Source organism: Eptatretus burgeri, chromosome 3 (assembly GCF_056783735.1).
Source record: "Eptatretus burgeri isolate ZD-2024b chromosome 3, Ebu_testis_v1, whole genome shotgun sequence".
In the NCBI taxonomy this organism is placed as follows: Eukaryota; Metazoa; Chordata; class Myxini; order Myxiniformes; family Myxinidae; genus Eptatretus; species Eptatretus burgeri.
Genome location: NC_140963.1, coordinates 127295660 through 127308159, shown reverse-complemented (window position 1 = coordinate 127308159; position 12500 = coordinate 127295660). Strand labels below are relative to the sequence as shown.

General features: G+C 43.0%; 1 protein-coding gene across 23 annotated transcripts in view; it reads right to left on the bottom strand.

Moving 5' to 3' along the window:
* Window positions 1–12500, bottom strand: part of LOC147030935 (semaphorin-6B-like) — a 768963-nt gene that overhangs the window by 114060 nt on the left and 642403 nt on the right. For 22 of the 23 annotated variants that reach the window (XM_085875514.1, XM_085875517.1, XM_085875513.1 and 19 more), the window contains 2 exons: window positions 9583–9699; window positions 7872–7960 (listed from right to left, as the gene is read on the bottom strand). In XM_085875514.1, coding sequence (XP_085731640.1) covers window positions 7872–7960; window positions 9583–9699 — 206 coding nt within the window. The remainder of the gene's footprint in view (window positions 1–7871; window positions 7961–9582; window positions 9700–12500) is intronic. The other variant, XM_085875503.1, reaches the window with a different exon arrangement.

The window sequence follows — 12500 nt, the reverse complement described above, 5'->3', positions numbered from 1 at the left end:
TCAGAGGATGGATATAAAAATATTTTAAAGACCTTGAATATCCCTTGGAGCACAGTCAAGACAATCATTAAGAATTGGAAGGCGTGTGTTACCACCAAGACACTGCCTAGATCAGGCCGCCCCTCCAAACTGGATGACCAAGCAAGGAGGCGACTGATCAGAGAGGCCACCAAGAGGCCAATGGCAACTTTGAAAGAGCTACCCGCATTTATGGTAAAGACTGGTCTCTGTGTGCACGTGCCAATATCACAAGCACTCGACAAGTCTGGCCTCTTTGGTAGGGTGGCAAAAACGAAGCCATTACTCCAAAAAGTCCACCTTGTGTCCTGTTTAAGGTATGCAGGAAACCACTCTGGAGATTCTGATGACATGTGGCAAAACATTTTTTGGTCTGATGAGACCAAGATGGAACTTTTTGGTCTGAATGCAAAATGTTATGTTTGGCACAAACCCAATGCAGCACATCACCCAAAGAACACCATCCCTACTGTGTAGCATGGTGGTGACAGCATCATGTTATGGGGATGTTTCTCGTCAGCAGGGACTGAGACACTTGTCAGGATAGAAGGGAAAATGGATGGAGCAAAATACAGAAAAATCCTCGAGGAAAACCTGCTGTCCTCTGCAAGAAAGCTGAAATTGGGACGGAAGTTCACCTTTCAACATGACGACTCGAAGCACACAGCCAAAGCTTCATTGGAGTGGCTTAGGACCAAAAATATAAATATCCTTGAGTGGCAGCCAAAGCTGGACCCACAATTGGAAAATATGGCTGCTTCGACAAAAGTTACTGGGAATTCCACAAAAGTTGCTCTGCTGCTTCGTGGTGTATTTTCATCGAAGGATATAAAAATGGAAAAAACGACAATGGTGAGACCTCACATTTGTTGGCTTTTGAATTTTGAGTTTGGTTTCTCATTCTTCATTGTGAACCCATTGAAGGATTCTCCATTTTATAAATACCACTTTCATTCTGTGCAACAACCCAAACGTGGCATTTGGATTCCACTTTCATTCCTTTGGGTTTTCTCATTATTTTTTAATGTCCACATAAAGATACAAAAGAGAACAGGGTATTGAATTTGCGGCTTCGATGCAATTTGTTTGCCGTGTGAAAGACTCGACAAAAATGGAAGGAAATAGATCACTCAGTGACAACCTTGAAAACTTTTAATCGTCTGACCTTTGGCATGGAAATTGAATCAGATCCAACCTTCTCCATTAAAGCATGCAGGTGTTTACATGTTTTGGTAGGTATTGACAGGATGCAAGAAATTTCTTCTGAACCTTCTTACAAGATTGGCAAATGAGAGAGCAACAAAGTCTGAAAGATCCTCAGTTCATACAGGATACGAGTGCAGAATGACAAAAAATGTAGCTCGAGGGACAATTCGTCTCTCTGGGGTCACCTCCTGGGATTATCGAGAGGGCAATGTGCACTATGCCGACCTGTTGAATTATCTTAGCAATCAAAGCTTCAGGCTGATAATACTATACAATGCTGTAAGGTAACCTAGCAAACATAACTTACACCAGGTAACCTCAATTAAACTTCACTCATTAAGCTATCCCATTGGCCCCAACCCTTGTTCTCCCCCCTCTCCCCTCCCTTTCCATCTAATTCTCCTCCCTTTCCTCTTCACTCTTTCTTTCTCTGGAGGCATAACAGAATGAGATGCAATAAGCTATACCAGTCATCAGATGTTAAGCTGTTCTCTACAGGTGACAAACGAGGCAGCCGAGAATTCCTGCGGCCCTTCACTTTGCAGAGGGCAAGCTGGACTGATGGCTGAGCAAATAAACATGTGAACCACTTTTGAAAGTTGTCTTCAGGAATGAGCTCTTTTTGACTTTTGTTTTCATCAATTACAACAAATCGAAGCACATGATCAGAACTACTGGAGATTTATTGTCATTGTCAATTGAGGCAACGACATAGTCAGGCACCTGTGGCTGTGTTTCAAAATTTTGTCTTTATTAATTTATATCTTCATGTACTTTTTTCATCCTTCTTTAGATATCCTTCTTGTTTCCGCACTGTGTGGCCTGATTGGTGATCGAGTAGATATTCTTCTTGTTCCCGCTTCCCAGAAAAGCTGTCTTATCAAATTATTGATGAACAGATATCCATTGCACATTAATATTTCGGTTGTTCTTGTATTTTATGACACTGTCCAGGAACGATTTGTGTTTCAATGGAACAGTGCACAGTTGGATGATGAAGTTTATGTCTTTATTTTCATCTAACTATTTCGGCAGCTTATTTTTTTTTCCTCCTTCAACTTGCTCACTTATAAACTGAAATGCTCATCTGTTTACTGAGATGTTTACAAAATTAATATAACATGTGGATGTTCACTCTCCAGGGTAGAATGGTTGATAGAATTGAGAAATTAATGATCTTCCCAGTACCGGCTGCAATACAATCCTATGGAGATACACCACGAAGCAGCAGAGCAACTTTTGTAAAATTCCCACTAACTTATGTAGAAGCAGTCATGTTTTCCCATCGTGGGTCCATCTTTGGCTGTCATGAAAAGCATGTGACATAAAAAATGTGTTTCACAGCCAATGAGAGATGGTGGTTACATTGCTGCCTCCCAAGAAACATTTGGCAATATCCCTGTACTTTTATACAAAGGAGTGAAATGACAAGAGGACGGGGGTGCTTTACTGACACAAAAAGGAAGGACGGAACAAGCAGACAGTTGATGGACGTACAAACATGACCTGTAAAAAAGGCAGAGTGTGTCGGAAGGTTATCAGGAATAAAGAGAAGGTCATAAATGGAAATGAGAGATGATATGAGATGGTGGTTTACTGCAACCTTGAAGCAGTCAAGGGAGGAACATGACTGACATATACAGGAAATGATTCTGCAAGTGTGAAAATATAAGGACAAAGGAAGGCAGGTGATCAAGAAGGCTGAACTTAAAAAAGGTTGACAAGGAGGGGGCTGCTGGATGAACATGTTCACCCTGGTTCAGCTGAGAAGAGGTGGGTGTCTGAAAGCGCAGGGAGAGTAAGACTGCAGGCGAGATGGGACAGGATTGAAAGGCCACCGTTAAATCTATCGTGACATAGCAGTCGGCACTGCGTGGCCTGATTGGTGATGCCGATGATTTTTTAAAAGCCTTGGCCTCCACAGCTTCCAAAAACAAGAGGTAGGAGGCAGGTGCACCAGCTCACAATGGAGAATAAGTTACTTGTGGTTCAAACAAATACTTTATAAGATGCGAGAAGCTCTGCAGAATCAAGAAAGGATTTCTTTAATGCAGAATGCCCAGTCTGTGCTTGGCTGTGTCAGCCAGCTTAGAGATGTGGTCTGCTCAGTGGAGGCTATGGCTGATGATGATGCACAAGAGATCAAAGGACTGCATTTTTTTCTAAAGTTTGATGAAGAAGATAGGTGGGTTTGCTTGATGTTCCTTGTGCAGAGATGCCTCTCTGAGCTGTGGGGAATTGTGCGGTAAAGTGAAGAAAAAAAAAACAAAACTTGATTTGTTCAGATCCAGCAATTCCCATTTTTTTGAAATTTCAAGCTTGTTTCTCTGTAATTTTCATTAAACGGAACAGGGTTGCGGAAAAAGACGATGGCAGATGGGACGAGTTGGAAAGTGGAGGTAAAGTTGATCCACTTTGAAGTCAGATTATGAAAATATTACGAACTCTGTTTTGTTTGATACAATCTGACTGTTGTTCACTTTTTCAGATTTACTTTTTCATATTACAACAGAAATGTATTTTCGTAAAACACTTTTACTTATTTAATTTTTTATTTTTTGTATGCATAGTTGAGGCTTATGGAAGAGCAAGTATAAGTACACTGAATGGATCAGGACACAACAGGACATAAGGAATAGTAAAGAGAGGGGGAAACATCAACAGCAGAGTTGAAGGCCACGATAAAGGCAGACTTGGACAAATAATGGGTGCGGTGAGGAATGAGGGGCAGGTGAGGATGCATGGGGTGGGGAAGATGGATACAGAAGGAAACTCTCAGGAGCGACACGAGAGATTTGGAAGGAGGAAGGTTTAGGGAAGGGTTGGGGGGGGATAGAGTGGGGTGAACGAGGGGAGAAAATATCATGGTTTTTTGATGGGGACGATTTGAAACGGTGGTGAACAGCTGTCTTGAACCCCGAGCCAACTGTCATCCCATACCCCTTTCTTCTTCAACTCCTCAACTACCCCAAACTCCAAGGACTCAATTCCCCTTCCAACCACAAGTCCACCCCCCCTTACAAACATGTCAATCTCAACTCTTCCAACTCCATGCACCCTCATCCCCAACTCACTGTCCTCCCCTCCCAATATCTTCCTGTTCTTAACAACGTTACACAAATATACATGGGGAACTTTGGTGCATGAGAAGGCCATTTGGTCTATCATGCCTGCATTGTTCCTCTTCCCGTTTGTTAAGAACAATGTAAATAGTAAATAAAGACGAAACGTTAAATTGAAAATCACATCCCCCTTTCTTCCCTTATCCTCACTATAATTTATGGAGCGGTGTTTGCATGTTCGTTCGTTTGTCACGCTACTCCAACTACAGTTGTGGACCTATTCCATCCAGACTTGCTTCATCGGATCAGCATGATCCCAATTAATATATTGGGGTGTTTTTATCTTTGCTGGAGGGGGAGGAACGCAGATTCTCTGTGTAAATGTGTTTTGAGTAGCGCTGACTCCAGGTGGAGGAGGGTATTACAAGACTCCACCATTTACAGTACAGGATTCCTGTCCACACCTTTTCTAGTGCAGTGAGGTGTTTTGAATTATAAGCAGTCGGTATGTTTTTGCTTCATGTACATAACTTCAGAGGGTCTTTTGTTTTGCGTATACAGAGCTGTCAGTTGTCTATACACTGCCCAAATGAAGGTATGTGTCAAAGGAACGTGTTGCATGCTTGGAACAAGATCACCTTGCCAGAATATATAAAGCTCTTTCAAAGCACTGACTCACTGACTGACTGATATTCATGTTCGGTACCTTCGAGGTGACGTAGAAAGCTGAAATTTTGGATGACGATGGACATCGAAGCCGATACACCGGGAAAAATCACAGAACTGTTGCAAAGTATCCGTAAATGAAAATATAAATAAATGAAAAAAATACAGGTGAGCGACCTATGACAATGAGGAACTAAGGTAATTTTGCATGCCGATGGACATCAAAGCCGATCCACCAGTTACAAATCACAGAACCGCTGGAAAGTGTCCATAAATGAAAAATATAAATAAATAAATGAAAATAAATAAACGAAAAATCAAATGCAGGTGAGCGACCCGAGACAATGGGGAAGCATGGTTCGTTGTTGATTACAGTGTGTAAGCATACCCCGCGAGTGTGTGTTTTTTGTATATATATATATGTATATATATACACACACACATAGTACATGCCTATGTTTTAATAACTGAGAAATTCCAAAACAGTAAGGGTTAATAATGGAAAACATTTTACTGGCATAGAAAGAAAGAGGCAGTGGGAAAAATAGGAAAAGGAAATGTAAGGAGTGCAGGAGGAGGAACAAGCAATGAGAAAAAAGGAGAATAAAAGCCAGAAAAAGGTGAACACATCGTACAAATACCAATAGCATCCAAGGCACATTAACCCACTCACATGTTAGGATGAATTCATAAGGAAGAAATCTCAACCAGAATAAGTCATCAATCCAAAGAGAGATCACCACAAGGCAGTTTCACAGACGAGTACTTAAGAGGAGATGGACATTAAAACAAAAGGAAACCATAAAGCATTAAGTGATAGTTTAGCTGGTTAGACAGCTGGTGTTATTTGGCACAAAAGCACTGTCCATTTATCACTGGCTCAGGTTGGATGCTGTGTCAGTGTTTGTGATATAACGTGGGCAAGGAATAAAAAATGATGGAAATTGACAATGACAAACAGTTACACATGATGAGAACACTGTGAAGCCATGAACATCACTCACAAGTGAGGTCTCAACCAGAAATTCTCACCTTCCATGAAAAGGCAATGGATTGAATCTAATTATATTCTCTATTATGAAGTTGTGTTTAAAATACGTGCAAATGTTTACTGAAGAGTCCTGCAGCCTGATGCGACTTTACCAAAGATACTTCAAAGGATTGAATCTTGTTACTTGGCAGTCATCTGTCTTACTGCACACGCAACTTCAGACTCGGGCACTGCTCCCTGGCTAAGCCTGAGCTATGGCTCATCATGCAAGCGAGCCTGCCAGATGCGATAACCTCACAGCTAAGCGGCTTATAGCACACCTGTGCTTCTCAAAATGCCGACATGCCTTGCAGGACCATGAGCTCTTGCCTCCCACGTGCAGAAGTCCTCCATTACTATCACAACCTGTGTTTCGCCGTTTCCATTTGGCAATCAGAGTGAGATCGATCTCACCACATCTCCAATGGATTTTGCTGCCATAGGATTGATGCCAACTTTCCCTCAGGAACCACCGAGCAAGCAGATGGCGTGGAGTTGAAATGTCGCCCCAACAACAAGCCAACTTCCTCATTCGCATGGGGCTAACATCCGGGCCTTCTTCGAGAATAGTACGGAAAAGGTTAGAGGCATAGCTGATGCCCATTGCAGAGTAAAAACCAAAATAAAGTTTAAATAGTACCCTCAAAAGTATCTTTTCAATATTACAACTTCTTGTCCGACAACTGTGCAGGTAAGGAATTGTAGACGTGTACACGGCCATAGCATACCCCATTAATGTTTGCATAATTAAATGTGTGAAGGAAAATATCGTGTTGATGATTGTTTTGATGATCCGGGAAGCTGCTGGGAGCACAATAATTGCTTTCGATCCTCAGCTTTGGTGTTTAATTTTTATTTTTTTTGATATTCATATTGTTTTGTCTGGACTATAAGTTCTGTACGTTCCTTGGTGGAGACCATTTGGGTCAAATCTCCAGTGAGAAGAGCATGAGGCTGAAGATGGGGTCCCTTTGGATTGCATGGATTCTGAGTTCCAGCACATTTCCAAACCAAAATTTTCAAACTTAAGAAAATTTTCTGTAGATTGTTCCTTGTGCCTGGTGAATGAAGCCTTTAGTTCATAAAATGGCGAAAAGATGCTCATTTTCCCCAAAACATGCAACAATGAAATTATTGTAGATTTCTTGGTGGTAGACGTGCTTCAATGCTTCCCAATATCATTGCACCACCATACCGTTTCACATCACCCCCGCCTCCACTGCCGGCTTCATCTCTGCACCTGTTCAATCCCAACATCCATCTATGGCTGCCTCTTTGTCAATGATCCATGTTAGAAACAAGATGAGCCACATCATCTGAGAAATAGTTGATAAATATAATAATGACAATAATAATTATTATTATCATCATCATTATTAATGTGACACCGAAGGAGAGACTGGCATAAGAATTAGATGACGGAGAATGCATGCTGGAAATGGAAGTGATGGAACAACGGTTCCAGGTGTGGGGGGGAAGAGTGTGATGAGAGGCTCTCCTCTTGGCCCGCAGTCATGATAATTGGCTGAGAAGTCAGGGGCCTGGCAATTTCAGGCTTGTGCAAGTCAACAATCTGTTACATTGATGGGGGGCCAGGGGATAGCACGTAAAAGTAAGCAGCACAAAAAGGTATGGAAAAAGTAAACCCCCACCTTAAATAACAACCCCCCCAAAAAACCAATAGGATGGAAAGGAGAGGGTGAAGGGTATAAGGAGAGAAATTATGGATAGTGAAAGAGTGAAATGGTGAAACTGAGCGAAATAAGGTCGTACATTGTTGTAAAATGGACAATAAAATGGGAAAGAGAAAAATTACAGGTGATGTTCATGCAGTGAAGGCTTGAAGGAAGGAGAAAATCGAGAGCAATATAATTGGGACAAGTGGTTACCTTTCCAAGCGCTGTGAACTCTACGGCAATTTCACGAAGGAAGAAGTAAACATGCTCGCCATACTCCAATGCTCGGACAAAATGAGGCTCTACACAAGGGATGTGGAGGAGGAGATGGATAGATATTTCTTCAAAGTTTAAGGTCCATTTCATGAACACACACACACACACACACACACACACACACACACACACACACACACACACACACACACACACACACACACACACACACACACACACACACACACACACACACCCCATGATTTTACATAATTTCATCATTAACATCATGTACCATTCTCGATGGAGAGCGTTGGTGCTCCCGAAGCAGTTACTGGGCTACAATCCTAGTCGGGTCGCAACTCCGGATCAGGAAGTCAGGGCAGGAATTTGGAATTTGTTCAGCATGCTGGCAATAGCTCGCCTGCTCTCTGCGAAGGACACCGTGGAATCTTTAATGTCCAACAACTAATGCCAGCAGATGTGACGCCCAGTTTTACATCCATCCGAGGGACGGCACACACATTGATCAATCACACTGCTTGTGAAACACCAGGATGACAGTTGATAGCTGGGTCGGGATTCAAACCCAGGCTAGACAGCATAGAGTTGAGTGTACGTACCTCGAGGTCAGTGGTTCTGAACCTTTTTCAGTCAGCGTACCTCTTGGTCTCAGCGTGAGGCATCACGTACCCTCTCGCAATGGTGACTGAGTCATTTTTATTCTGAACTACGTGTACAAACCGCGTCTCTTTTGCTGCCTCAAATCAAAATGCATCTCATGTACCCCCCTGATGAAGCATCACATACCCTATGGGGGTCCATGGACCTCGAAGTAAAATGCAACTCACGTACCCCCTGATGAAGCATCTCATACCCTTGGGGGTCCATCGCCCCCCGGTTCAGAACCGCTGCTCTCGGCCTCCTGCCAGCTGCTACATCATTTACATTTCACATTTTATATTTTGTATTAGCATGGTCTGAATGGGTATGGTAACCAAAGATCGATCCCAGTTGAAAAAAAATAACACACAAGCATCGCACATAACCACAAGATGGCAGAAGAGACAGTTTAATGACCCCTTGGAAGGATGGTGTGCTCCACAATACATCTGCTGTTGTTTACACTGCACGATGTGGCAATCTCAGTCAAGGTTTCACAATGGATCATACCTCGACCTTGATAGTTTTGAGGTGAGCACATTATCAACCACCTTTCCTGCAACTAACGAGGCAATCATGCGGCTTGTCATATCCCACTCAGTCTGGTCACATTGCAGCTCAATCTCTTCAATTCTATTTTCACATACTTCTGCACACTTTGTCCCCTACAATCTTCTTTCACCTCCCACACAAACAAACTTACATGCAAAGGAGACAGTGTACGTGACCATGCAATCACACTGGACTTTGCTATAATTAGTTTTTGATTAATGGAACATAACGAGTACAAAGAATGCACACAAGGGGCTCGAGGATGGCAAGGGAGTGCACGAAGGAAAAACAACCTGCCACCTCTCCCTTCACCCCTTCCCTCAATAATGCCCAACTTCTTCCTCCTCATCCTTTGGAACCAGACTTCATTGTCACATCTTCAACAGCAAGAATACCTCTCTCGCTTTTTCATACAATTCCAAATGTTTTCCTGCTTTTCATTGCAATAGTGTACTTCCCAACGCACCTTTCACCAAATCTTCTATCAACTCACCCTTGAGCCAGCGTGAGTCGTGCTTGAGTGACCGCAGTGCTGGCTCGCTGAGGCTACGGTACACCACAGCATCAAGGGCGAGGAAGTCTGTGACAGTAGCCGTGTATAACTTGTCATCTGCGCACGCACGCACGCACACACACACACACACACACACACACACACACACACACACACACACACACACACACACACACACACACACACACACACACACACACACACACACACACACACACACACACACACACACTTTGAGACCTGATGGAGTGGGGGTGGGGGGGGGCTCCGTTCCACCTTCTGAAACCCACATGTGGAGATAACAACCAACCCAACGACTGACCGACACTGCATACACACACGGCTGTTCAACACTTTTCTCAACATGAAGGTTTCTTGCATGAGTTTTGTGTGCAGGTGAACACTGCTCTGAGATGACTTCTTCAGGTGCTGGCATACCTCTTTTACAATTAGTCCTTCAAAGGTTGGTTGTCAGAATTTACATATACTAGTACGTGCCCGTACGTACGTGGCCATACGTGCGTGGCCGTATGTGGAAAAAAAACAAAAAAAAACTTTCAAACCGCGTGCCAGAAACAACAACCACACAGGCCGTTCCTTCGCTCTCGCGTACCCGTACGTGCGTGGCAGTACGTGTGTGGCCGTACGTGCAAAAAAACAAACAAACTTTAAAACAACCACACAGGCCGTTCCTTCGCTCTCGTAAACGACGACTGGATTGGGGCATTGTGTTCATCTATAAATGTGCAGAAGAAATTGAGAAATTATTAGAATACAGCAAGTCATCACTATCCGGAAGTCCATACGTTGTAACCCGTAATGGGGAATGCGGCTGAGGATCTCTTCCCCATCGGCCACGCCCATGCAGCAACGTGTCCTGTCATTGTTAACCAAATGGCGCCCTTTCCCCATCGGCCACACCTATGCAGCAACGTGTCTTGTCATTGGTTTGGTAAATAAATGGCCATAACTTGGGAACCACTTGTCCGATTAATATCAAACCTTGAAAAGGCACATACTCAGGTCCCCAGCAATATACCTGGCAAGTTTCAATGAGATCGGACCAGTGGTTGTCAAGAAACAGCGGTCACACACACACACACACACACACACACACACACACACACACACACACACACACACACACACACACACACACACACACACACACACACACACACACACACACACACACAGACACACACCCACGCTCACACACACACACACACACACACACACACACACATTGCTGGAATTATAGATAGATACAGTAGATATAAAGCTCTTTCTTACCAATGACTCATTGACTGACTCACTGACTGACATTAAAGATCGGTATCTTCCGGGTGACATAGAAAGCTGAAATTTTGCCTGCTGATGAACATCGAAGCTGATACACCAGGAAAAATCACAGAACCATTGGAAAGCATCCGTGAATGAAAATATAAATAAATGAAAGTAAATAAATGGGAAAAAATAAATGAAAAAACTAAATGCAGGTGAGTGACCTGATACAATGGTGAAGCATGGTAATTTTGTGTACCGACGGCCATCAAAGCCGATACACCAGGAAAAAAATCACAGAACCATCGGAAAGCTTCCGTGAATGAAAATATAAATAAATGAAAGTAAATAAATAAAAAAACGAAAAGCAGGTGAGTGACCCGAGACAATGGGGAAGCACGGTAATTTTGTGTACCGACGGCCATCAAAGCCGATACACCAGGAAAAAAAAAATCACAGAACCATCGGAAAGCATACATAAATGAAAAAATTAATGAATGAAAAAAGAAAGAAAAAAAAATTCAAATGCAGGTGAGCGACGCGAGACAATGGGGAAGCACGGTTCATTATTCCTTACAACATGTCAGCATACCACGCTAGTATATAAATATACTGATTACATAAGTGTCCCAAAACAGTGAAGAGGTCATGGTGATATTAAACTGTTACACACCAAGAGGTTGCTTGATGAGAGCTCTATCCACAAAGCTAACCCAGTATTTAGGCTGAATAAATTTCCCACATAAGACTGACTAAGCGGATTATGTGGAAGATGGGAGGGTCATTTGGTGAAGGTTCCTGGCAGTGAGAAAAAACAAGTCTTGTGGAAAAAATTGCATGGCAGTAAGGGAAATCATCCTATTTCATAACCACCTCCTTTCTCGCTTTTCTCTGTCCTCTGTGGGTCTCTGCGGCATGCAGTTAATCAGTGCAAGGGCAGCTTTGATGGAGGCTGTTAAGCGAACGAGAAAGAGGGAGAGAGAGAGAGCGAGAGAGAGAGAGAGAGAGAGAGAGAGAGAGAGAGAGAGAGAGAGAGAGAGAGAGAGCACGTGACGATGTGTGGAGCCTACTCGATAAGGAATCGTGGCCGGTGGGCATGGCGCCACCATCACACCTTGACTTACGACACATGCACCGTACTGCTGCCGTCTGTGACAAATCGGCCTTTTGAAAGGAAAGGATGTGCACGGTGTGGAGCGGGAACGATGGCTTTAGCACAGTCACAGGTTTTTGAACGTGCCATGAGTGATGATTTCAGGTCATACCAAGATGGCAAGCTAAGTATCGGCGTGGTAACTGATGAATAATAAACAGGCACCTCCCTCAGAATCTCCTGCAAGCATTGCACGAAACATTCTTTGTTTGCTTCAAGCATTAAAGTAAACCAAATAAGAATACCCTTGAACTTACACTTGTCGATAGATAAGACAGAGTTGCGAGTTTGCATCACAATCGGAAATTGCTCCGAAGGAACCAATTCAAGCAAACTGAAATCAAATTTCAAATCAGAAAACCACCTGCTTGCGGGGAAAAAAAAACAACCTTGGCTCGAGTAAAAAAAAAAAAAACAGAGGCATTTACTCCATTGATATCATTATCATTTCCCTCTAATT